Here is a 27987-nt window from a genome sequence, read left to right as displayed (position 1 = left end):
CTAACTGAGCCCTGGCAGGTCACCCAAATCCTAGCACAGTACTTGTGTTTCAGAGCATTGAAACAGTCATTCCTAACAACTATTCAAAGGTGGAGCTTCCTGCAGAACCTAATTGATAATCAGGTTTGTTGTTTGCGAACAATAGTGAAAAAAATGAACCATGAGATTATTGATCAATCAAGGCTTTTGTTTCTGCCAACAATTTGATTATGGAAATGTTCACACATATGCAAAGTACAAAGAATAACTTTATGAACCCTCATGCACCCATCACCAGCTCCAACAACTAGCAACATTTGCCCCATTTGGTTCGTTTCTTCCTCCCTGGGCCTCCACACCTTCCCACACACACATCATCCATGCCCACAGCAAGCTAGTTTATTTTTAAGCAAATTCAACATGCTATAACATTTCATCCATAAACATATGCATCTTTAAAGATAGTTCCAAGAGATAAGATCAGTCTTTTTTAAAACACAGCTTCCATTATCACACCCCAAAATGACAATAATTCCTTAATATCATCAAATACAAACAGTGTTCAGATTTCCCCAATTCATCCCCCTCCCTTCTCTCTCCATGGATTTGTTTGGTTCTTTTTTTATAATTATTTTTTTTAAATCTCTTTATAAGTTGTTTACTTGAATCTGATTCAAGCTAACACCAGTATTGCTCTTGGTTGATAAATCTCATAAATTTCTTTTTCTCTAACAGTTCTCCCTTTATTTCTTTCTTTTTTTTTTTTCTTAACACTTACTTGTTGAAAAACCCAAGTTTTTACAGCTCATCTACCCCCCGCATCCTATCTCAGCACCACAGCCCACACGGGAGGATTGTCTTTTTTTTTTTCTCTTCATGATCTTGGGGTCAACTGAGCCAAGGCTGATGCTGCTGCCCAGTATCAAAAAAAGAGGATCTTACCACTTATCCCTAGCCCAGGGAAAGATCCAGATTCAAAGTTGGAAGTACAGTTTCTAGTGAATGCCTATCACTTTCCCATCATCCTAAAGTCAAAGAATCTTTAAGTTAAACCATCGTAAATCAGGAACTGTCTCTATTCAGGATTTCTTTGGTTGCATTCCTTATAGTTTTGTTATGTCCCTCTCTACCCTGTATACACATAAACTGGTAGTAGATTTAGAGATTTATCCAATTCAGTTTCAATTTCTTTGGCTAGAATGCTTCATGAGGTACCCTGACACCAGAGGCTCCTAATGTCTATTTTCGTCTATTTTTATACTTTGATTTTGGTGGAAGATGGACTTCACCCTCTGACCTGCACTTCACCATTCACTCTTCTTAACTCCAGGTAGGGCTACGCTTCCTTAGAAGGTCACACTGTGTGCACAGCCAATAAGAGGTCACTTTGAGTTGATTAGTAATTCTCAATACCTTTTAAATTTCACTCTCAAACAATATAATTTCATCTCATCTATAAAAGTCAATATATATGCTGCTACCTCAAAGTAATTCCACACTTGGCTGATTTTAGGACATGGTTTCACATTTAACTGTATATATTTTTACAGCATTTATGTTTAAGTTAGTCTATCATCGCACAGAGATTTCAACATTATCATGTGCCTTATAAAAATAGCATATGAAAGGATATTATTTCCATTTTGTTGAAGAGTTATTTTGTAGAATGGAGGAAAGATGTATGGTATATATTAGATAAATTTTTGATAAAGATTATGTAACAAGAATCATGGAATTGGGAATAGGACATTTCAGGCATGAAAGCAAGGAGAGAACATTATAAAATCACATATTTTTTCCCCTTTAGCACCAGGAAATAGCATGAAAGGCAACAGAACTTAGCACAACAAATATTCCTGAGAGCCAAGGCTTCCCATTAGAGCCTCAAATAAGCACCAACAGCTGGATCTCATTTCCAGTATGAATATTTAAAATGACATACGAACATGCTATTATATACTTATTTTTCCTTGAAATAAAAATATTCTAATGTTACACTGTTTCCATGATGACTGATTTATTTCTCTCAACTTAGTTGCTATAGTTTGGATCTGGAATGTTCAAATGTCCCCCAAAGGCTCATGTGTTAAAGTCTTGGTCCCTAGCTTGGTGCTATCTGGAGTGGGTAAACCTTTAAGAGGTGGGGGCCTGGTGAGAGGTCCTTAGATCATTGGGAGAACGCCCTCAAAGAGGATTGTAGGACACCAGTCTCTTCATCTTTCATGTTCCAGCCATGAAGTGAACGGTTGGCTGGGCCACACACTCCTGCCATGATGTGCTGTCCTCCCCTACTAAAAGTCTAAAAGCAAAAGATCTACCTGATGATGAACTGAAATCTCCATCAAGGTGAGCCAAAAATCAACCTTTTCTCTTTTGAAGTTTATGTATCTCAGTTATTTGTTACAGTAACAGAAAGCTGAATAACACATCAGGCAACACAATTTTACATTGTCATAGTCTCAGTTCTTATACATCTCATTACATTCCTTAGCATGATTTCCAAGTCTTCAATAGCCTAGAAGGCCAGTCGATCACAAGACAGCCTCTAGAGTCCCTCCTCCACTGCTGCGATCAGCAATACATGCACACCCAGTGCATGCTGGCAAGCTGGCTCTGCTCCATCAGCCCAGGTTCCAAACCCAGGCTTACTTTCTGTTAACAAAACGCACATGGATGGGCTCCGCTGGCGTCAGAAGCCCATGGGTTTTTGCATGAACAGCTTTAGTCCAAGATGTTTTGATCTCAAAATGCTGAAGCAACTAAGAAGAAAAAGAAGGATTCAACATTGGGATAGGGCTGGGGTGTGACTCAGTAGTATAGCACTTGCCTAGTATGTGTGAGGCCCTAGGTTCCATCCCAAACACCATACACACACACACACACACACACACACATGCATGCACACACACGCATGCACACACATGCGTGCACACACACACACTTAATACATTGGGATAGCAGCAAATTCTCAATGCTCCTTAAATGCTTTTACTCCTCCTATTGTGGCAACAGGTTTCGGGAGGTGAGGCAATGAGAAGATGCCTGTTCAACATGGAGGCCAGAGACATGCTGGCCTTTTGGAAATAGCATTACATCCTGTACAAGAGTTTGCATGTCCACTGAGCAACTGTACAGTAATAAGGAGGTACCTGCAGAATGCACTCATGACTTAGGTTTTATTCTCCATTTCAAAATCCTAACCCCATTCTTTCCATTTTAGATTTACATAAAGGAGGTATGGAAAGATCAAAGAGAATTAACAAAGTGAAATTCCAGGTTTCCCGCTGGATCACAATTTGCAGCTGCGTCAGTTACAACATAGCAGCAGGGAGAACTGTTGGCAGGCAGGAGATCATCCAACAGACTCTGAGTGTTGATGGCCCGAATTTAAACATTCCTGATGTGTTCCTTTGATTTTATTGCTCATGTCTACCATTCAAAAGTAGAACCAGGGCTGGGGAGATAGCTCAGTCGGTAGTGTTTGCCTTGCAAGCACAGGGCCCTGGGTTCAATCCCTAGCACCGCAAAAAAAAAAAAAAAAAAAAAAAAAAAAAAAAAAAAGGTAGAACCAACCCTGCCTCCTAGGGTAAAATTGGAAAGTGCCTGAGTGATGGGTTTTAAAGGACTCCAAAGTGTCAACCGCCCTAAAGCAATAATCTGCCCCACCAATTGGCAAAGCCACCCTAGGGCTTAGGGAATGAAAGATGACTTGCTTTAAAGACTTATGTCAAATACAGATTCCTAATAGGATGAGGGACCTGGCTCCACCCATTCAGACAATGCAGATGACAGATGAGCTGTTGACACTACATGTCAGGCTGTCCCCATCCTATCCTGCCTCTCTCTCTAGCCTTGTGTCCCAGGAAAAGATGAGAAAGGCCCACTGATAGGTTCTCAGGGTAAGTTGCAGATCCAGGACAGAGTCAAGCAGGGATCAGGGTCAGGACTTCAATAAGGACATTCATTCTTTTGTCATCGTTAAAGAAATGAGCAGAATGGTGTGTCTTTGGGCAGCTCCATATGTATCAGCATCCACATGGCCTTGTCTAAACATCTAACCTCTGACCTTTCACTCCGACCTTGCACATTTGCTCCTCATGTGATGAGGTTTGAGGACCACTATTTGCCAGTGACCATTGGTCTCTCTTGAGAACTCCCCATGTGACAGTGAGCTCTGGGTCCCTGGAGCCCCCCAAAGACATATACATACCACCCAGGCTTTCAGGCCTCAGCGGCTTCACCTTCTGCCAAAACAGAATCCCAAGGAGGAAATAAATAGGCAGTGGCTGTGGGGCTGAAATAGTTCCTGCCCAGGTGGTGGTTATATGAGGGATTTCATACAAATCCCTTGATTTTTTTTTAAGTTTTCAAAACTGAGTCCTCTTTCTTAACCTGAAAGTCTTGACCCAGTCCAGCCCAAGAAGAGAGACCACACCCAATGGCCAGAGTTTGCCTTCCATGCCTCACCTGGATCATGACCAGGTGAATCTCCAGTTCTGCAATTCTTCGCCCAATGCAGCTGCGAACCCCATAACCAAAGGGGATGGACCCAAAATTGTCAACTCTGTCCAGGCTTCCTTTTCGCAGCCAGCGCTCAGGCCTAAACTCCTTGGCCCGAGGGAAGTTCTCATCCTCATAGGAGGTGGCATAGTGGCAGAGGGCCAGCTGGGTCTAAAAGAATGAAAAAGAGGATCACCTGAAGGCAGAGCAGAGGCCAGCAGAGCCCTAGCCAGACTGTCCCTTCGGAAATGCCCCTGGCCTGGGGGAGTCACATAAGGTCCACGCAGCCCCAGGTGGATCATGCTCTTCCTTCCCTTCACACTTCCTGGCCCACCCCCATGTCAACATGGCCTCTGAGAAAGCTCGTTCCAGTCCATGGGAAACTGGCAGAGCAGAGCTGCTGCTTTTACAGGGCAGAGCCTGGGGGTTAGAGGGAGTGGCCCTGTGTGATACAGATTCATCTGCTTTGCTTTTGAGGAGTAAGTTTCCAGAGCAGTCAGACCACACAAGTCATCTCCTTACTGCTAAAGCCCTGTCTTCATAAGCACAAGCATAAGAAAAGGGGCAAAGACCTCCTGAATGTAGAAGCAGATTTCCAATGGAACCCCCACACCTCTGCCATGGCCACCAAACTCACGCCTTTGGGGATCAGATACCCGCCAATAACCAGGTCTTCTTGGGTGACCCGGCCATTCCCTGGTAGCACCGGAAACAGCCTGGAAAGGAGCCAATGGGAACAGGAATGGAACAGTGACTCTTAAACTATTTTATTAAACATTTAGGAATCTGAATATATTGCCACTTCCATTAACAATTCTAAAAAACAGCCCATGTGGTGGCTTACACTTGTAATCCCAGCAATTGGGGAGGGCTGACGATCCCAAGTTCAAGTCCTCAACAATTTAGCAAGACCCTCTCTCAAAATAAAATTAAAAAAAAAAAAAAAAAAAGAGGACTGGGGATGTAGCTCATGAATAAAGCACTCCTGAGTTCAATCCCCAGTACCAAAAAAAAAAAAAAAAAAAAAAAAAAAAAATCTAAATTGTAACAGTACAGTTTCAACTACACCTTTGTAGCCCCTAAAAAGGCTTCTAGATTAAGTATTCTGGGGAATAGGAAAAGGTTTCAAGGTCAAAAAAGTCTGCAAAACACAAAGAAAATCTTTGAACATGCTCTTATGTTCTCCAGGGGAAAAAAATTCCAAGTTTCTGAAATTTTACATGTACTAGGACCACTATATCAAAGAATGGTTCATAGGATTTAGGATCCTAAGTATAGCTTAGGAAATGATACTTCAGTTCTCAAATTATCCTGGACTCCTAAAAAAAAAATTGGATTTTTTTTTTAAGGTTCTGGGGAACTCAGGGCCTTGCACTTGCTAAACACACATTTTTCCACTGAGCTATACCCCCTCCCAGTCCATTTACTTTTTCCTTTTTTAAAGATTAGTCAGCATGCTTAGATTAAGGATTCAGTGCAAATTAAAGTGTTGTTATCAAATCAGGTTTGGAAGAATTCTTTTACATTTACTATAGAAAATAATCTTTGTTCTTTGTCATAGCATTTCCCCATAGAGGATGCTGGTTAAGGGGCACTGCAGAGGGGGAAGGAATTTCACTGATCAGGAATGCCCACCTCCCACCAAAACCATCCCCCTCCACCGAAGACAACCCGTACATCTCCAGCTCCAGCTTTTCCAGCGTCACTGAAGCCCTGTTCCAGGAGCAAATCAGCCTCACTAAATGGCTTCTCCAACTCAGACCACGGTGTTCACAGAAGAACCACAGGATTCTGTGAACAGGTTTGGTAATTAGCCAAACAACCCAATGTATTTTCCTGACAAATCAATCTTGTTCTGCTTTCTCTTCAGAGGAACAGATTCAAAAGTATCGATCCAGGAGCATACTTGGAAACACTGAATGGGCCGATTGTATAAAGCAGGAAAAGCATTCAGTGGCTGCTTCAAAGATCTTTATGAAGGACAATGGATATTCGTAAAACAGAGTAACTCTCTCCTAATCAGACAAGAGGAAAGATAGATAGTTACAAACATCCTTTTCCTACCCACTTCAGTGCATGAGGGTAGACAGACTGAGGATTTGCTGAGACAAAGAATCAGGAGAAGAATGAACAGGGAAAGATCATCAGGCACCAAGTTTCAGTGGAATAAGAGAAGTAAGTTCTGGCATTCCAGTGCACAGCAAGAGAACTATACTTCACAATATCGTATTGCATGTTTCAAAACAGCTGAAAGCGTGGATTGTAAACGGTCTCACCACACAGAAATGATCAATGTTTGAGGTGATAGAAATGCTAATTACCCCGATTTGATCATTCCACAATGTATGCTCAAGTTGAAACATCACATTACACCCCATAAAGATATGCAACTATTATTTGTCAATTAAAAGTAAAATAAAAACGTAAAAAAAAAAAAAAGAAGAATCAGAGATCATAAAGGAGATAATTTGTTGACTTGACTTTTACCCCTGACTTGTACCTCAGGGTTTCCTTCAGGAGAGCTCTAACCAGTGGGACTTTGGGGACATCTGCTGCAGTTGGAACATGCCTTTCCCCCAAATTCTTGACTATCTCCTGGTACACCATCTGCTGCACTTCTGGGTGCCTTGCCAGGAGATACACTGCCCAGGATAACGTGAAGGATGTCTAATAAGAGAAACCAGCAGACACAGGTATGTCATGAGTTTTACACAGTGGTCAGTGTCAGAAGTGACGTCCCTTTGGAATAAGGGTAGAAGGAAAACCATATTCATAAAATCCTATCTTTGCACTTGAGGTCTTACCCAAACAAAGATTCTTCTCCTTATTTCATGGTGGAAAAATCAAACAACTATTTTTGGAACATCAACTCTATGACTCTAGTGCCCTTTTTTGTTTGTTCGTTTGGACCAGGGGATTGAATCCAGGGATGCTTAACCACTGAGCCACATCCCCAGCCCTTCTTGTATTTTATTTAGAGACAGAGTCTCACTGAGTTGCTTAGCACCTCACTAAGTTTCTGAGGATGCCTTTGAACTCGAATCCTCCTCCCTCAGACTCCCAGTTCTCTGGGATTACAGGCATACACTATTGTACCCAGCTTTGTCTTGCTTTTTAATGTGGTACTGGGGATTGAACCCAGGGCTTCTCATCAGCCAGGCAAGCACTCTACCACTGAACTACACCCCCCCCCCAGCTCTGCAGTATCATTTTTTAATGTCACTTCTTGGTCTAATTACATTTCCGGTTATTTAGAATAATTCTATTTTATTATACTAAGTCCCAAGAGTTCCACTAAAATCAATACCACTATCCATGTGACTGTATTTCACTTGCTTGTAAGGAAATTCCACAGTCTAAATGCCTTTTCTTTTAACCTAATTTAATTATACCATATGAATATCATTTCCCCTACAAGTCAATTGGCTATTTCATTCTGATATTGAACACCTCTTGGTCATAGTATATTATTCAATAGCTACCCTAATGGATTCTACTCACTAGGATCTCATTTAAATGAGAGCTCTATAAACATTTATTACATGCTTACAGAAAGCAGACTGTCCCATAATCTACAACATATAGTATAATGTTCAGGCTTTTCCTTACAAATGAGAAAGAAATTATTTAGATGCTTTCTATTAAGAAAACAAAAAATTATATTAGAATCATATCCTTAGGGGAAAATGAAATATGGCATACAATGGAACACTATTCAGTGATTTAAAAAAAAAAAAAGTGAATTACTGTTAAATGCCACCACATGGGTGAATCTCAAAGTCACTTCTCTGAATGAAGGAAGCCAGATGCAGGGTAATATGTATTATATGATTCCACTGACATAAACTTTAGAAAAAACGTTTATGGTAGTAGTTTCACAAATACTTGCTGTAAACAACCTGTATCAAATTATACAGTTTAAATGGATGCAGTATATTATACACAAAACACACTGCACTAAAGTTGATTCTTTAAAAAATGCGTTTGAGGGCTGGGGAGATAGCTCAGCTGGTAGAATGCTTGCCTTGCAAGCACAAGGCCCTGAGTTTGATCCCCAGTACCGCAAAAAAAAAAAAAAAAATTTAAAAATGCATTTGAAATTGTAAGAATCCTTCCTGGCTTCCATTCCAGGAAGTAGAAAGGGACCCAGTCCCATCTCATCTCCACCTCATTGTGATACTCTAAATTACCACCAGGGGGCAAGAGTTACAAGTTTCTGGAAGAAGTTTGCATTGTTTCTCACTTTAACATATTTAAGTAACATTATCATAAAAATGATATAGTCTAGCCAGGTGTGGTGATGCACATCTGTAATCCCAACAACTTAAGAGGCTGAGGCAGGAGGATTGCAAGTTCCAGGCCAGCTTCAGCAACTTAGCAAGGTCCTAATAAACTCAGTGAGACCATGTCTCAAAATAAAAAATAAAAAGGGCTGGGGATGTGGCTCAGTGGTAAAACGCCACTGGATTAAATCCCCAGTACAAAAAAAAAAAAAAAAGATACAGTCAACCACAGTTTGGGGGGTTCTTTTTCCTCCTTTTAAAATGGAGCTCTGTGCCTTAATCAAGGTCAGGAAACACTTGCATAGAGGAAAAGCATGATGTGACAAGCTCAGTTGCTGAGGTTTCCCACTTGTCCAAAGCAGGAGGTGACCCCAGCCTTAGCAGATGCTGCTAGACAAGAAGGGTGTTCAGTTAGTGCTTTGGAAATGGCAGGGCATGGGGCAATCTTAATTCTTACTTTCCACACCATCCAGCACAGAGCTTCCCTACTTTCCTGCTAGAAATTTCATTCAGCTGACTAGTCTTCCACCAAGTACCTAAAGTACAGCCTGTTGCTTTTTTTTGTTTTGTTTTGTTTTGTTTCGTTTTGGTTTTTCCTGTTTCACCACTTCCTTTCAGCAAATTTTAAAACTGTTCTGGGGCTGGGGGTTTCACTCAGTGGCAGAGCCCTTGGTTGGCATGCATGAGGCCCTGGGTTGGATCCCCAGCACCACAAAATAAATAAAACTACTCCGTACCTACACCCACATGTATATCATTTTTTAAAAACAAGTAACTGTGTCATATTACATGTTTTAGGAAGGAATGTGGCTCCCCAGTCCTGGACATCAGCCAAAAAACCCATGTTAACAACCCACTGTGTACTCACCCCCCTTCCGCATGGCTACACAGTCACAGACATGTATATGCACATAGACAGGGAGTGGGTGGTGCCACAGTGTCTTGCTAATGGGAACAGAGCGTACACACTCGTTTGCATCTTCATTTCTGGTAACAGCATGTGGGATTGCCTCTAAGTCCACTGGCAGTGCTGTTTCAGGCTGATAATGAGCCCTTCTTGGTCAGGATTCTGTTCTCTAGGCTCTCATTTCAGATTGATATGTTTACACACATGCGTGCACACGGACACATATTTACAAGCCAAACTGTTTAAGGTTTCTTTCTTTACACTTTCTTTAAAACTTGTGGTTTTAAAGTTAACCTGGCTTTATAAAATGAATTCCATGGCTTGGCAAATTTTAAAGGGTAAATAATAAGGTGTTTAATGTTTGTGCCCTCTTCATGTCTGATATTATGAAACAGTGAACAAAATGTTCACGAACGGGGAATGATTTTTAAATTTGAACATTTACTGCTATTTTACATGTGTGATAATGGAATTATGGTTATGCTGTTCACATAATTTACTTGTGTACCTTGTTTTACATTTTACAGAGAGAAAGCTTTCTCCTGGAGACCTTCTGCTAGTACAGGTGGCTCTCAGTATCCACAGGGGATTGGTTCCAGGACTCTCCATGGATATCAAAGTCTGCAGATGCTTGCATCATAAAACAATGGTATAGTATTTGCATATAATTTACATACATCCTTCCCTGTACTTTCGACCATCTCTAGATTTATAACACTAATAAAATGTAAATACTAGGCAAATAGTTGTCATACTATATTATCTAAGAAATAATTATGTTCATGTACATGTTTAGTACGGATGTAATTTTTTTCCTGAATATTTTCAATCTACAGGTGGTTGAATCTACAGGTTTGGAACCTGCAGATATGGAAGGCCAACTAAACAAACATGTACAGTGCACTTAAAGTATCTTCCCTTCAAGGAAACACTCCACCAGAGCATGAGGAAGGCAATGCTGTGCTCTATTTATTGAGAAAACAGGTCCCCAGAACTTACCGTATCGACACCGGCCAGCAGCATCTCAGTCATGTTGGCGTAGATCTCCTCCAGCGTCAGGGTCTGGCTAAGGAAGAGGTATGTGAGAAGTCCCCCTCTCACCCTTTCACCCCGGTCCATTTGACACTGTATGTCCCTCAACTTGTTGTCAACATGAATTTGGCCTGTTGGAAAACAGTATTTCTTTTAAAAGAAGTTTGGGTTGAGAATAATCACTCCAGTCTCGATCCCCTCTTGGTCCTCCCAGTAGTTTAATTAACCCAGTTAAGTTTGCATAGCAGGTGACGGAGGCTAAAGAATTAATCTCTTGTCAGTCTTGGGGCCTCATTCATACATTTGCTTGTGTAAATGAATGAAAAACTAAAAACAATGTAAACATTTCTTCCTTCCTGAAAGTAACCTACATCTGCAAATGTTCTAATCCAATAATCAGGGAATTACTATTATCATGTAGAGTCACAAGAACGCAAATTCTTTTTTCCCACTCTGCTCCAGAAAAAAAGAAAATGAACTGAGCAGGAGAAAGGCCATGCATTATTATCTGAGATGTTATCAAAAAACGATAGCAAGCATATATAATCTACACCATGGAGGTGCATCTGATCATTCATTTGTATATTCAAATGAATGCTGACCTTCAAAAGGCACCAAGGGACACATCTTTTAATATTAGCATTGTTCTAAAACATTGGTCTAAGTATTTTGGAAATCACTTTTTTCTTTTTGGAAACACCTTTATGGTAAAAATTTTGATGCTGGGCTTGGTGGCACACACCTGTAATAAGAGACTCAAGAGGCTGAGGCAGGAGAATCTCAGCTTTGAGCATAGCCTGAGCAATTTAGCAAGGCCCTTTGCAACTTATTTTGAGACTTTGTCTCAAAATAAAAAATATAAAGAACTGGGGATGTAGCTCAGTGGTTAAGCACCACTGGGTCAAGCCTCAATGTTGTCTTTCCAAATTTTTTGAGTTACATAAGAAAGCAAATCTTTATAGTGTCACTTTGAGAATGAATAAATATTCATTTTCCTAGCTTGTTTTCACCAGGTTAAAAAACAAACGAATTTGTCCCTTCCCAAAAAGCTGCAATTGAGAATGTTCAAATAAATGTCCATGGGCCTGAAATTCCTTCAACAGTTTAAGTACTGACACATTTATTGGACTAAAAATATCGTCTTCCAGGAAGATTTGCATGTGTCACTGCTAGCATGTTTGTTAAAATAAAAAGAATTATAAAATGAAAATTAGCTCATGTTACTAATAGTCACACTCCCACGATTTTTTGCTTATTTGAGAAACAAATATGAAAGTTATGAATGCAAATAACACCACGGAGGTGCATCTGATCATCCTCAGCCATAATCACCCACTGCCTGGATACATTAGATATTCCAAAAAGCTGCAAGTCCCATCACTCTACATAGGCCAAAGGAACCCTTCCTCCATTCTTCTCTTACTGAATTTGAAGAGTCCATCCCAGGACCTGCAGAATTCTCGCCAGGGCTTTGGGATGAAGGGGCGGAGCCATCTAGGGATGGCGCCTGCGTACATGGAGGTCTTGAACATGCTAAACATGAGCTCCAGGGCTTCAATGTATTCCACTGTCGTCTGAGGGACGTGGTTTTCCAGGCAGCCTAAGCGACTCTCGTAAAGGATGGTGGCCACACCTAGGTGGGGAAGACAGTTTAAAAGTTCTCTTCTTCTAGATCATTTGCCATATCCATATGCAATATGTGGCCATGAAAGTAACTTGCAAAAGCGATCTAAGGGGTCTGGGAGTGTGGTTGAGTGGGAGAGTGCACGACTTGTGTGCCCAAGGTCCTGGGTTCAGTCCTCAGCACCACAAAAAAGAAAAAAGAAAAAAAAAAAAAGAAAGCATGCTGTAGGAGCCTTTCATGAGTGAGGTGCCGTCCCTCTTATCATCTAATCTCGTCCTGAACTACAGGATGCAGTGCACGGTCAACACTGCTTCGTTTAAATAGCTCCCTGTACAGCCCTGAAACACTTATTAGCAAACCCACCCGAGCCAGGCATGGTGGTGCACACTTGTTTATTCCAGTGACTTGGGAAGCTGAGGCAGGAGGTTCCAAAACTTGATCAACTAAGCAAGAGCCTGTCTCAAAATAAAAAAGGATAGGGATGTAGCTCAGTAATAAAGCACCCCTGGGTTCAATCTCCAGTGATGGGGGATGGGTAGAGGGGAAGCCCAACAGAAAAACAAATGAAAGGACTCCCAGAGTTTACGTAGCTGGACTAAGGTTGCAGAAGACTGGAACTCAGGTCTGAGATGATAAACCTTTCATAAGATCTCCAAGCCTGGCGCTGCTCAGTCCCAGCACGCTCTCCTCTCTAGTTTGTCCTAGTTCTCAGGAGAGAGGAACCAAAACCCAACCAGGGACGCTTCTTGCCCCACTGGGCAACTATGGATCAACTTTCCGTCTCCGACCCAATGGGAGTAATTGAAAAATGGCTCCTCCTGGGGATCTCAGACCCAGAGTAAGAGACCCCATGGATCAGTGAAGAGCCGGATAGTTCACTGCATTTACAGTACAGTTCTTTGTTGGTGTCGTTGCTATTTTAGAAAACATTATTATCATAACTTTAAAGTTAAGAGTTAAAGGTACACTCATACATTGCTAGTGGGACTGCAAATTGGTGCAATCACTCTGGAAAGCTGTAGGGAGATTCCTGAAAAAACTAGGAATGGAACCACCATTTGACCAGCTATCCCACTTCTTGATATATATCCAAAAGATTTGAAATCAGCATACTACACAATCAATGTTTATAGAAGCATAATTCACAATAGCCAAGCTGTGGAACAAACCTAGGTGCCCTTCAACAGATGAATGGATAAAGAAAATGTGGTGCATATACACTGTGGAGTATTACTCAGTCATAAAGAATAATGACATTATGGCATTTGCCTATAAATCAATGGAACTGGAGACTATCATAGTAAGTGAAATAAACCAGTCCCAAAAAGTCAAAGGGAGAATATTTTCTCTGATAGGCAGAAGCTAATCCAAAATTAGGAGGGGGCAATTAAAAAAAAAAAAAAAGAAAGACCAATGGAATAAATGTAGGGGCTTGAAAGGGAGGGTGGAGGGATGGGATAAGGAAAGAACTGTGGGATGAATCTGACCTAACTTTCCTATGTACATATATGAAAATATCACAGTGAATCTCACCATCCTGTATATTCACAAGACTCTAATTAAAAAAAAAAAAAAAAAGTTAATAGGAAGATCAGAGTAGAGGGAAGGGAACAGAGGGAGGGAAGAAGGAGTGGAAAGGGGAAGTACTGGGGACTGAATTAGAACAAATTATATTCCATGCTTTTATAATTATGTCAAAATAAATCCTATGTTACATATAACTAAAAAGAACCAATTTAAAAGGGAAAAAAAGAGACAGGTTATATAAAAATATTTTTTAACGTTTCAAAAAAAGAGTTAAGTTTGAAGAAATGTAAACACTATTAAAAACAAAAAGATCCAGTTCCACAAACCTAATAGAAGGGTGTTCCAGACATATTTTTAAGTAAAGACAAAAGCAATATGTTTTATATGCTATCATTTATTTTTTAAAAGTAAAAAGAATACTCATGTGTATTTCCTTCTATGTACATAAAACAGATCTTGATGGACACATGAGAAACTGATGGCCCTTAGCTGTAATAAGGAAACAGGAAGAATGTGTTTGATGACTACCTTTTGGTTGTAATATTTGGACTATCCAACAAGATAGAATGAACTATCCAACAAGATAGAATAGTTTATAATAAACTATATATATGCACACATATATAGTCAACCCTTCATAACCATGGGTTCCTTTATTTTTAATTATGCTTTAAAAATGTGTAGTAATTAGGAACATGGATTCTTGAGCTAAAAAGACCTGGATTTGAAACTGATTTTAGCCTCTATCTAAGAAAAGGAATTGGGGTATAACCTTGAGCAAGTTCTTCATGAGGTCTCAGTTTCCCTCTTTTTCAAACAGCAGTGACACACCCGGTTCATGCTAGCTCTGTGGGGATCATGTGTGTGTGCACTGGGCTTACACTGCCTGGGGCTCAGGAAATGCTCAAGGAAAGAAAACTACTTTTTTGGCAATTTTCCCACCTTCCGACTCCACCTCACCTTCCATTGAATATTTGAAGAAAAGGTCATTGACATTAGTCACTGTTTCTCCATCTTCTGCCTGGCTCCTGAGGATGTAGATTTTTTTAATCAAATCAGCAATAATTTGGTTGACTTCTCCAGAGAAAATGGCCACATCTTTTGGCTTCAGAATTCTTTGTCTCAATACACTTCTCATCTTGAGCCACTGTTCACCCTCCCTAGAAGAACAACACGAGTTTTAGATAATCTTACTTACATTGACATTCTGGGAAGGAATTCAGAGAACTTGGAAAAATTTCCCATCCACACAGAATCATAAGAGCTGCCAGTCAAAATTAGATAAACAAGGGATACGGATCAAAATGAGATCAGCAAGAGCTGCCAATCAAAGTGAGATCAACAAGAGCTGCCGGGAAAGAGAGCAGAAATAATTTAATCCCTGTTAGAGCTTAAGTTGCTACCCTTGAAAACAAACTTTTTTTTTTTTTGGTATCAGGGATTGGACTCAGGAACACTTAATCACTGAGCCGTATTCCCAGTTCATTTTTCCTTTTCTTTTGAGACAGACCAGGGTCTCTCTAAATTGCTTAGGGCCTTGCTAAATTGCTGAAACTGGTTTTGAACTTGCGATACTCCTGCCTTAGCCTCCCAAGACACTGGGATTAAAGGCATGCACCACAGTGACCACAATGACCTTGAAGCAAACTTTAAGGAAAAAATTACCACTGAGAATCATATGTAATATGATTTCCTTTGAAAAACTTATTATGACAATATTACAACAATATTTATAATAATATATTATAATAAAGACATGAAACTGATTACAAGAGAAAAAGGTGTATATATACAAAATCTTTTATATATATATATATATACACAAAGTATATGTGTATAGATACATATAAAATTTGTATATATTAATATGTATACATATACACAGGGATATATACAGTCAACCCTTCAAAACTGTGGGTTCATTATCCATGGATTCAACTAGTGAATAATCAAAAATATTTTTCTTAAATTCTGATTTTGAGATGATTTAAAGCATACAGAAGGACTGTGTTGGTTATGTGCAAATACTACATCATTTTATATAAAGCAATTAAACATCTGCAGATTTTGGTATCTGTGGGTATCCTTGAATCAATCTTGTAAGGATATCATGGGGTTACTATTGATATTTAAAAAGAAAAAGGGAGCCAGACACAGTAGTGCACACCTGTAATCCTAGCTACTTGAAAGGCTGAGGCAGTAGGATCACACATTCAAAGCCAGCTTCAGCAACTTAATGAGACACTGTCTTAAATTTGAAAAATTAAAAGGGCAAGGGATATAGCTCAGTGGTAAAGCTTCCCTGGGTTCCATCCCCAGTACCAACAAAACAATAAAATAAATCTAAAAAGAAGACCAAAAAGGGTGACTGCAGTTTTTAACCAGGGGGTTGGGGCTCCTGGCTGTACATTGAGGATGACCAGTTCCCAGCCCTGGAGTACCGTGAAGGTGGGATGCTCAATGCACAGTCTGGAGCAGGTCTGAGGACTGCCCGCACTGTCTCTCAGATGGTTCCGATGAGACTGAGCTCCACCCACTTGCCCACAAGAGAAGTGCCCATCCACACACACCCTCAGTGTTTCCTTCCCACTCCTTCCTTGCTTCCCCACTCCCAAATGAACCACTGCACTCAAGGCCTTGCCTTAGGATCTGTTTGGGGTGACCCCAGGTCAGTCTCCTGGGCCAGGCACTCCCCCTCCTGTTCTCCCTACCTGTGCTGAGGCCACCAGCACCACTTTGCCCAATCTCAGGATAAAAAGGTATCCAGGTTCCCAAGCATGATCCCGACCCATGGCTGATGGAGCAGGAGTTTTTGCATCAGCCTCCCTCCAGTCACTCCCCTCCAGAGATGGACATCAGGAAGAGCTGCTTAAACTATTTCCTTAAGGATAGAAATCAAGGGACCCTGGTGACATCTGATCTGATACACACACACACACACACACACACATACACACAAATCACACAAATAAGGAGCGAATATGTGTGTGTGTATATACACATATATACATATATATGCAAATATAAACATATATATATTTATATATTTATATATATAGAAAGAGCCACCAACTGAATCTCTAGCCCGCAGGAATTGGGGCCAAGGATTACATGGACATTCTGGTCTCCTCCCTCCTTGGAACTGTGCCAATTATTTCTTCAAAGGTACCAAGGTGTCAGAGAACCTCATTCAAAATTATCACAGTCTGGGCTGGGGCTATAGCTTACTGGTAGAGCAATTCCCTCGCACATGTGAGGCACTGGGTTCGATCCTCAGTACCACATGAAAATAAACAAACGAAGATATTGTGTCCATCTACAACTAAAAAAATTTTTTTTTTTTAATTATCACAGTCTGCTGTAAGACACGAAAATCATCCGTGGGTGCTGGAGATTCTTAGCCCCCTACTAGAAGATTTGCCTTTGGGTCTCCTGAATTAGCTGCTTACCCGTTTCTATAGTTTGGGTAAGTGTCCCCTAGAGGCCCATGTATTAAATAAAGGCTTGGTCCCCAGCCTGTGGCACTATTGGGAGATGATGGAAACTTAAGAAGGTAGGACCTATGGGAAGGAAGTTAGGTCATAAGAGGATGTGCCCTTGAGGGGGATATTGGGCCCTGCCCTTTGCCTCTGTCTCCTTCACTTCCCAGCTACTATGTGGTGGGCAACTTCCTCCATCATTTGCGTCCCCCATGATGTGCTCCTTCACCACAGACCCAAAAGTAATAGGGCCAACTGACCATGGAATGAAACTTCCAAAAGTATGAGCCAAATCAAATGTTTTCTCTTTTAAAGTTGGTTATCTCAGGTATTTTGTCACGGTGCTAAAGGCTAACAACCCTCCTTCTCCTGTCCTTCAGTTCCCTCCTTGTCACTGAGTGGACACCCAAAGCCGAAAAGCATTGCTTAAGAAGAGCACTAGCCCATCATTCAGTCTGTGTGGCTCCCACCTTATCCCAGCCATCAAACCTCTTCACAGAGGGAGAGGAGAGCCCCTGCTGCTCCTGGTGTTTGGGAGATCATGCAAAGTGGCTATTTGATATTATACCACTGAAACTTCTGTGCTTTTTTTAATAGCTGAGTTTTAGGAAATCAGCAGTTTGGGCATTCCTCCCTGAGCTCCCTCTGACGTTTGGCACAGCCTGTCCTGCATACTCACGCTGAGATGAGCCCGGTGGCTCTCCCTCGTAAGTCTCGGTACTCCTGCCAGGACTCCATGTTGGCTCTCTGGGGTGCGGCCCCCTCCGCCCGGAGCACCTGAGCCACCATGTCTCGGTCTGCAATAGATACTACAAACTGAGGACCAAAGTGAGACTTGAAGATTTTTCCATATTCCTGTGTGTGCTTCTGCTGCAATACCATGGAGAAACCAAAAAGGAAAAAACACACAAATATGATATACCTTGAACATAAACATTCTTTTGTGTTAGAGAAGCAGAAAATTGGGGCAGAGGGAAGCTACATATTCTATGGGACTGAATCAGAGTAGTAACTCTAAATAACCCTGAGGTAAGCATATTGTTACACAATCATATTCATAGAGGTTTGTTTATTCGTTAGTGCTGTGGTTTTAAAAATGCCATACAGCAATAAGAGAGAAATGTCTTCATGGACAGCGATGAACTGAGAAGACAAACATCCTAAGCCAAATGAGCCCCTATCTGCCAGCCGCTTTCCCTCAGCTCAGCATACAGCAGCCTGCTCTGTGGAGTTAGTCAAAATACAGTGAGCCTCTAAAAATGGTCTCCAGGGGTTCAGGGATCAAGCACAGGCCTAGCATCATGTACAAGTTCCTAAATTCAATCTCCAACACCAAAGGGAATAAAAACATGAAAAAAAAAAAAAAACCTGAAATAGTCTCAACAAAACAATGGAGGGAAAGGCCTCTAGACTGGAAAAGGAGAAGAAAAACCATCTCTGTTCACAAATGATAAGATTCTCCATAGAGAAAATGTTAAAGAATTCATGGGAAAAAAATAACTCCTGATTCAATTTGGGTAGGTCATATGTCTCTAGAAATTTGTCAACGTCTTCAAGATTTTCTATTTTATTAGAGTATAAATTTTCAAAATAGGTTCTGATTATCGTCTGTAAGTAGTGCCCATTGTGATAGTTCCTTTTTCATCATGAATTTTAGTAATTTGAATTTTCTCTCTCTCTTTTCATTAGTGTAACTAAGGATTTATCAATTTTATTGGTTCTTTTGTCAATTTTTTTGGATTGTTCCTTTTGTTTCAATTTCATTGATTTCAGCTGTGATTTTAATTATTTCCCATCTTCTACTGCTTTTGGTGTTGATTTGTTCTTCTTTTTCTACAGCTCTGAGATGTAATATTAGCTTATTTATTTGTTGACTTTCTATTCTTTAATGAATGAGCTCAGTCCAGTGAACTTTCCTCTTAGCACTGCCTTCATAGTGTCCCAGAGATCTTGATATGTTATATAGCTATTCTCGTTTACCTCTAAGTATTTTTTATTTCATCCCTGATTTCTTCTGCTATCCATTCATCATTCAGTAGTGTATTATTTAGTTTCCAGGTGTTACAGTAGTTTCTATTTTTATTTTATCATTGATTTTAATTTCATTCCATTTTGGTCTGACAGAATGCAGGATATTATCTCTATTTTTTTCTATTTGCTAAGAGTTGCTTTGTGGCATAAGATATGATCTATTTTAGAGAAGGATCCATGTGCTGCTGAGAATAAAGTGTAATCAGTCATTGATTAATGAAATATTCTATATATGTCTCTTAAGTGTAAATTATTAATTGTACTTTTTTAGTTCTATAGTTCCTTTATATAGTTTTTCTTTGGAGGATAAATCCAGTGGTGAGAGAGGTGTGTTAAAGTCACCTAGTATTATTATATTGCAGTCTATTTGCTTCTTGAAATGGAGAAGGGTTTGTTTGAATCAGGACATAGAAAATTTAAACAGATCAATTTCAAGCAATGAAATTGAAGACATCATTAAAAGTCTACCAATCAAGAAAATCCAAGGATCAGAGTGATTCTCAGCTGAGTTCTACCAGATCTTCAAAGAAGAACTAACATCAATCCTCCTCAAATTATTCCATGAAATAGAAAAGGAGGTTTCTATGAGGTTATTATCACGCTGATACCAAAACCAGATAAACTCACATCAAGGAAAGAAAACTTCAGACCAATATCCCTGATGAATACAGACGCAAAAATTCTCAATAAAATTCAGGCAAATCGCATATAAAAACATTTTTTTAAAAAATAGTGCACCACAATCAAGTGGGGTTCATCCCAGAGATGCAAGTTTGGTTCAACATATGGAAATCAATAAACATAATACGTCACATCAATAGACTTAAAGACAAGAATCATGATTATCTCAATAGATGCAGAAAAAACATTTGACAAATACAGCATCTCTTCATGTTCAAAACACTAGAAAAAATAGGGACAATAGGAACATACCTCAACATTGTAAAGGTTATCTATGCTAAGCCCAAGGCCAACATCGTTCTAAACAGAAAAACTGGAACAAGGCAGGATGCCCTCTTTCACCACTTCTATTCAACATCCTCCTTGAAACTCTAGCCAGAGCAATCAGACAGATGAAAGAAATTAAAGGGATATGAATAGGAAAAGAAGAACTCAAACTATCACTATTTGTGGACAACATGATTCTATATTTAGAAGATACAAAAAAATTCCACGAGGAAAACTTCTAGAACTCGTAATGAATTCAACAAAGTAGCAGGATATAAATCAACACTCATAAATCAAATGCATTTCTATACATAAGTGATGAATCCACTGCAGGAGAAATTAGGAAAACTACCCCATTCACAATAACCTCAAATAAAATAAAATAAAATACTTGGAAATCAATCTAACAAAAAAGTTGGAAGACCTCTACAATGAAAACTACAGAACACTAAAGAAAGAAATGAAAGAAGACCTCAGAAAGGGCTACGATTATGGCTCAGTGGTAGAGTGCTTGCCTTGCATGTGTGGGGCACTGGGTTCATCCTCAGCACCACATAAATAAATAAAATAAAGGTATTGGTCCATCTACAACTAAAAAAAATTTTTTTAAAGGAGACCTTAGAAGATGTTCTTGAATAGGCAGAATTAATATTGTCAAAATGGCCATACTACTAAAAGTGTTATACAGAGTCAATGCAATTCCAATTAAAATCCCAAAGATATTTTTCACAGAACTAGAAAAAGCAATCATGAAATTCATTTGGAAAAATAAGAGATCCAGAATAGCCAAAGCAATCCGTAGCAAGAAGAGTGAAGCAGGAGGCATCACACTTCAAGAACTTAAACTATACTACAGAGCAACAGTAACAAAAAGCAGCATAGTATTGGCACCAAAATAGACAGGTAGACCAATGATACAGAATAGAAGGCACAGAGACAAACCCATGTAAATACAGTTATCTCATATTAGACAAAGGTGCCAAAAACATACATTGAAGAAGAGATGGCCTGTTCAACAAATGGTGCTGGGAAAACTGGAAATCCACATGTAACAAAATAAAGTTAAACCTCTACCCCTCACCCTGCACAAACTCAACTCAAAGTGGATTAAAGACTTAGGCACTAGAACAGAGACCCTGTGCCTAATAGAAGAAAAAGTAGGACCGAATCTTCATCATGTCATCTTAGGACCTGACTTCCTTAACAGATTCCCAAAGCACAAGAAGTAAAATTAAGAATCAATAAATTGGATGGATTCAAACTAAAAAGCTTCTTCTCAGCAGAGGAAACAATCAATAACATGAAAAGACAGCCTATAGAATGGGAAAAAATCTTTATCACATGCACCTAGGTTAGAATATTAATCTCTATCATCAAAAAAACAAATAACCAATCAGTAAATGAGCTAAGGAACTGAACAGAAGAAGGATACAATCACCAACAAATATATGAAAAAAATCATCATCTCTTGCAATTAGAGAAATGCAAATCAAAACTAAGATTCATCTCACTCTAGTCAGAATGGCAATTATCAAAAATACAAGCAATAATAAGTGTTGGCGAGGATGTGTGGGAAAAGGTACATTCATACATTGCTGGTGGGACTGCAGATTGGTGCAACTACTACAGAAAGCAGTATGGAGACTCCTCAGAAAACTTGGACCATTTGACCCAGTTATCCCACATCTCAGCATATATCCAAAGGACTAAAAACCAGCATGATAGTAACAAGGTCACATCAATTTTCATAGCAGCTCAAATCACAATAGCTAAGCTACGGAACCAACCTAGATGCCCTTCAACAGATGAATGGATAAAGAAACGTGGTACATGTATACAATGGAATATTACTCAGCTATAAAGAAGATTGAAATTATGGCATTTGCTGGTAATTTGATGAAACTGGAGACCATCATGCTAAGTGAAATAAGCTAATCCCAAAAAATCAAAGGCTAAATGTTCTCTCTGATAGGTGGATGCTGACTCACAATAGGCAGGATGGGGAGGGGGATGGGAATAGGAAAGACATGAGAATGAATTGAACATAACTTTCCCATGTTCATGTATGAATACACAGTCAGTGTAACTCCACATCACATACAACCACAAGAATGGGAAATTATACTCCATGTATGTATGATATGTTAAAATACATTCTACTGTCATGTATAACTAAAAAGAACAAAATTTTAAAAAGGAAAAAATATAACTAATAAATAAGTTCAACAAGTTTGCAGGATAAATGATCAATATACAAAAATCAATAGTATTCCTAGACACTACCAATGAACAATCTGGAAATGAGATTAAGAAAGCAATTTCATTTATAATACCATCAAAAAGAAAAATACTTAGGAATGAATTTAACAAAAGTTGTGCAAAATTGTACTATGAAAGCTACAAACACTATTGAAAGAAATTAAAGAAGACCTAAATACATGGCAAGAGATCCCATGTTCACACATTGTAAGACTTAAAATTGGTAAAATGGAAATACTCCCAAGTAATCTATGAATTCAGTACAATCTCTGTCAGAATTTCACTTGGTTTCTTTGTAGAAATTGATAAGATGATTCTGAAGTTCCAAAGAAAATGGAAGGAACCCAAATAGCCAAAACAATTCTGAATAAGAACAAGTTGGGGGGCTGGGGAGATAGCTCAGTCGGTAGAGTGCTTGCCTTGTAAGCACAAGGCCCTGGGTTAGATCCCCAGCATCCAAAAAAAAAAAGAAAAGAACAAGCTGGAAGACTGTTTCCTATCTCAAAACTCACTACAAATCTACAGTCATCAAGGCAGAAAGGTACAAGCAGGACATATATAGATCAGTGGAATAGAACTGGAGTCCAAAAATAAATCAATATCTGTGGTCAACTGACTTTCAACAAGAGTACCAACACCATTCAATGGGAAAAGAACAGTCTCTTAAATGTTGCTGGGACAACTGTATAGCCACAGATAAAGAATGAATTTGTAACCTTACGTCACACATATATAAAATTATCTCACAGTGGATCAAAGACCTAATATTAAAAACCAAAACTATAAAACTCTTAGAAAAAAACAGGGTTTGACTTTGACTGTGGCATGGTATCTTAAATATGACACCAAAAGCACAAATAACAACAAAAAAATAGATAACTGGAATTCATCAAAATTTAAAACTTTTGTGCTTCAAAGGACACTATCAAGAAAGTTAAAAGACAACCTCCAGAATGGAGAAAACACTTGCAAAGCAGACATCTGATATGGGACTTGCATCTATATATTCTTAAAAGTCTTTTGCAACTCAATAGTACAAAAAAAAAGTAACTGAATTAAAAACTGGGCAAAGGATTTGAATGAACACTTCTCCAAAGATATACAAGTGGCTTATAAGCATATGAAAAAAAAATGCTTAAGATCATTAGTCACAAGAATATGCAAATCAAACATATGAGATTTCACTTCAAATAGGACAACCATAATCAAAAGGACAGACAAAGTGTTAGCAAGGATGTAGAAAAATCAGAACCTCTTATGTTGTTGTGAGGATGTAAAATGTCTGTTGTAGACACTCTGGAAAACAGTTGGCAGTTGGTCAAAAGGTTTAACCCAGCAAAACCACTCTTAAGACAAACATCCAAGAGAAAAGAACATAATACTCAAATGTTCACAGCAGCATTATTCATAGTAAATGGTGGAAACAATTCACACATCTATCAACTGATGAATGGATAAGCAAAATATAGGTACTGATACCTGCTACGAAATGGATAAACATTGAAACCAGTCATAAAAGACCACATACTACACGGTTTCATTTATATGACATGTCCAGAATAATCTACAGAAAAGTAGTTTGCAGTTGCTTAAGTGAAGGGGAGAGCTGGGGTGACAGCTAAAGGATACAGTTTCCTTTCTCTCTCTCTCTCTCTCTATCTATCTCTATCTCTATCTCTATCTCTCTCTTCTTTGTAGGAGGGCTCTACTGTGGATTTAACCCAGGAGTATTCTACAACTGAGCTATATCCTCAGCCCCTTTTTTTTTTTTTTTTACTTCCAGACAGGGTCTCACTAAGTTGTCCAGGTTGACCTTAAATTTGTGATCCTTCTGCCTCGACCTCCTGAGTAGCTGGAATTACAGGCGTGCACCACCATACTCTGCCTCACATACAGGAGTTAGAACTTGACCTGAACATGAAGAGTTCTAGAAATGTTCATTGCTATTATTTATTTGTTATTATCAGTTTCACAGCCCTAATCTCATTTGACCTGACAATAACCAGCTGGATGGATGGAGATTGTTAGTCTCCTTCACAGACAAGGCAACTATAGTCCACAGAGATAGGCGCCCAAGACAGGTGGCTGCAAAGGGCTAGCACCAAAGAAAGATTCTGGTACCCATGGTCTTGCCGCTCTATCACACCTCAAACAGCATTTGGTGGCCCAGATGATGGCGCATGCATTCTCTGCCACTGAGCTTGGGCCTAACAGCTAACACTGTGACTTTTTCCTTCTATAAAAGGAAAATTGAATTGTACAGCTGAATGCTAGGATCCCTTGCTGAACTAACATTCTGTAATTACAAGGTGAGTGCAAGTAAACTGGATGGGATGGGTCACAGAATAACGCTCTTTCCCCAGAAACGTTGCTTTACTGCAACCTAGAGAGCAGGAAGAAGGGCTTTACTAGAACCAATCTAGAGCCACACTTCAGTGTGGCTAACTGCAGGCTGTAAAGTACTCCCTAGCGGTCCTCAGAGGAACTGCAGGAAGAAGAGAGTTCCTTCAGGCGCCATACCCTGAGGATTCTGGTGGTGCTCTCTGAAGAGTGAAGAAAAAGGTGAAGCCAGAGAAAGAAGTTCTAGCTGGAAGCACTGAGGTCCTGCCTGCTGTGTTGTGAGAAAGTACCAAGTGAGTCAGTTTCGTGACTGTGTGCTCTGGCACGTCTGCCCCCGGGGGGAAGGGTGTGGTGAAGGATGTGTCTGAGCAGTGAGCAAAAAGGTCTGGCCGGGTTCAGGATGGTAGTTGGAGGCTCAGCAGATGAACGAAAAAACATCAGTGGAAACTGAGGCATGTCCTGATTGGGGATTCAGGTTTTAACAGTGGCCAGTTTCTCAAAGAAAACTCTGGGCTGATGGTGTAAGGTTAAACGCAGATGAAAGTAGAAGTGGATACAAGAAGAATTAAACTTAAAATTTTAGAAATCAGTCTGTATTGAACTTAAAAAAAAAAAAAAAGTAGTTTTCACCCTATTTGGAAACTATCATCCTAAAATCTCAAGTTCTGAAGTTGGTAGAAAAGAGAAGAAACCCTTCTTGACTCCTAAAATCATGATGGGAGGTTAGTACAGTTGGTGTGAGGGTTGGAAAGGAGGGAGCCAGTTGTGATTTCTGTGGAATTAAAATTCCTCCTCGTGCTCTGTTGCTTTTTTCTCAGCAAGATTTCTACTCCTCTGACTTTAGGCAGGGCCCCTGCGCCTTCTGGGGCATTGAATGGTTGACGGAACCAAGGAATGAATGAAGCCCAGGTGGGAGGTTGGAGTAGTGCCTTGTAGGACCAGTATGCTTCACACAACAAAAGGAAGTGGGTGCCTGTGAGAAGAGGGTGTTTCTGGAGCCCAAAAGGCCCACATCCCAGAAATAACTGAATGTGTTCTGGGATGCAAGCTCCAGAAGGCGAGCAGATGAAGACACATGAGAGAAGGCGACAGCTGCCACCACAAGTTGAAGGGAGGGAAAATTGACGCTTCAAGGTGGAAGGCCACCTCTGGATGGAAGACGCAATTCGAAGTGGGCTTTGGAGGGGCAAGGGTCGGGGTCAAGATGAGAGACGTGGGATCCCCACATCGTCCCGCCAAGGGTTACTGGGACAACTGGGAGCTTACCAAGTCCCTGGCCCAACCCTCAAGTGTCTACCCCACAGCTACGCAACTCTGAGCCTCTGAATTTCGCTTTTTCCAATTAAAAAAAAAAAAAAAAAAGTACTAGATAGACCCGAACACAAAGATATCGGCCACGTAGAGACACGCGGGGCTCCCAAGAGCCCTGCGTTACTGACTGTGCTCTTGGGCCGGGTCCCCGCGCCCACCGCGTGGAGACTGCGCTCCGCTCGGGCCTCGCGAGAGCGCGATCCTCAGGACCCCGCAGCTCTGACCACCGCCGGCTGCTCCTTCCCAGCTACCTCTCCCGGAGGTCAAGTCCCTGCCCCGCCCGTAACACCCCCCTCCCCAGGAAATCCTCCCGGTTCCCTCGCCGGGCTCCCTCTCGGTCTCCCCTCCTAGGACGCCCCTTCCCGGCGCCTCTTCCACAGCTTTCCTTACCCCGGCCCCCTGCCCGCCGCCACTCACCGTCATCCAGTCCAAGTCCCTCCCTGGAGTCCTCTCCTAGGAGATCCCTAACCGGCGCCCTGTTCCCGCCACCTCCTCCCAGAGTCGCCTTCCCAGCGCCCTTTTCCGGGGATCCCTCCCCACCGCCCCTAACCCGACAAACCCTGAGCGAATCCCCTCCCCCGGCTTCGCGTCGGCACTTGGAGGAGCAGCCCGGGGCCGGCTCGCCCTCCGGGCACCGCGTGCGCGGCTACCTGGATCTCGTGAATGCGGCTGAAACCGTCCTTGAAGAAAAACTCCACCAGGTTGGCGAGGGTTCGCGGCCCCGGCATGGCTGCGAGACTCCGGGGCCCCTCGGCCCTGTCCCCGGCCCGCGGCGCCCTGGGTCGCCCGGATCCTTTGTCCTGGGCCCGCGCCTCCAACAGGAGCCGAGCGCCCAGAAGCTCCCCCGGCCCGGGTGCCTGGCGGCGAGTGGCTTTCAGGATCCGTGCCAGCAGAGCCATTGCGGTTCTTTGCATTGCTGTGCTTGTTTAAGCAGTTTTTCAGTTTCAGGGGTTGCCTTTTGGGGTTGCTCTTCCCCGGGTTTTAACTTGTTGGAGCAAAGCTTCTTCAAACTCATGCCGTCTGGGCATCAGTTTACACAGATCATTATTAAAGGCTCCCTCCCTTAGGACTGGGGCGAAAAAAAAAGTGTGTGATTAGACTGAAAGAGAATGAGGATATTATTATTTCTTCTTCACATCAAATTAATTCAGCATTTAAGCGTTCTTCGAAACCACAGTCTTAAGGTCCAGCCCACTTCCAACCATGGCCAAAAAAAAGAGAGAGAAATCTGGGGTTTTAAAAACGATTTCCTTCTTTTAAAATTACTATAGAAGGCATAAGAAAGAAATCTCGTTCATCTTTTTTTGTATTTTAGAAAGTATGTTATGGTTTCAAGTTATAAGGTTGTAATTCCACGTTCAAAAATGAGAACGTGTTAAGCGAATTTGTACGTAGTTCACAATATTGTAGAATGACCCGGTTGTTATTTTACCACGTGCCCATGATGATAATAAGGATCATTTATGGTGGCTTTTTTGGAACTCGTCAATTTTTTTTTTTCTCTTTGCAGTGCTAAGGGATGGAAACCAGGCCCTTAATTGTACTACCCGAGGGGTCTATTACAGAGCCCTACCCTGAGCCTGGGTTCCTCATTTTGATTCTGGCCACCTTTTGAAGCAGGGAGGAAGGATGTGAGAGCAGTGACTGCTTGGAAATGTGACATTCCCTGGGAGAAGTGAAAATACTTCTATGGGTAGGCAGGGGAGAGGAATTTGCCAACGGAAGGTCCCAGCTCCGTGCCTCCTGCAAAAAGGAAGTGCTTCCCCA

General features: G+C 40.8%; 1 protein-coding gene across 3 annotated transcripts; it reads right to left on the bottom strand.

The window, feature by feature from the left end:
• Positions 1 to 235: 235 nt before the first annotated feature.
• Positions 236 to 26986, bottom strand: LOC124980573 (cytochrome P450 27C1). 3 transcript variants are annotated; one of them, XM_047546274.1, is made up of 9 exons: positions 26871 to 26986; positions 18011 to 18128; positions 14813 to 15012; positions 12125 to 12334; positions 10669 to 10832; positions 6980 to 7146; positions 5052 to 5195; positions 4447 to 4650; positions 236 to 2738 (listed from the first exon to the last, which is right to left on the bottom strand). In XM_047546274.1, exons 2-8 carry the CDS (start codon positions 18118 to 18120, stop codon positions 4452 to 4454), a joined length of 1194 nt encoding a protein of 397 aa, XP_047402230.1. In that variant the 5' UTR covers positions 18121 to 18128; positions 26871 to 26986; the 3' UTR covers positions 236 to 2738; positions 4447 to 4451. The 3 variants fall into 3 exon arrangements, with proteins under 3 accessions (XP_047402230.1, XP_047402227.1, XP_047402228.1); XM_047546271.1 differs by having other exon boundaries at positions 5117 to 5195; XM_047546272.1 differs by lacking the exon at positions 26871 to 26986 and adding an exon at positions 26638 to 26713 and having other exon boundaries at positions 5117 to 5195.
• Between the last annotated feature and the right edge of the window lie 1001 nt (positions 26987 to 27987).

This window comes from Sciurus carolinensis, chromosome 3 (genome assembly GCF_902686445.1).
Source record: "Sciurus carolinensis chromosome 3, mSciCar1.2, whole genome shotgun sequence".
NCBI classification, from domain to species: Eukaryota; Metazoa; Chordata; class Mammalia; order Rodentia; family Sciuridae; genus Sciurus; species Sciurus carolinensis.
This window is presented reverse-complemented; position numbering and strand designations above follow the sequence as displayed.

Bases quoted from the DNA above. Each gene is read 5' to 3' on its own strand.
- LOC124980573 (XM_047546271.1), bottom strand. From the start codon at position 18,120: ATGGTGGCTCAGGTGCTCCGGGCGGAGGGGGCCGCACCCCAGAGAGCC. The intron at 5,196-6,979 runs GTACAAGTCAGG...GCTCCTTTCCAG, and splicing joins CTCCTGAAGGAAACCCTGAG to GCTGTTTCCGGTGCTACCAG. The intron at 4,651-5,116 runs GTGAGTTTGGTG...TCATTCTTTTAG, and splicing joins GGTATCTGATCCCCAAAGGC to ACCCAGCTGGCCCTCTGCCA.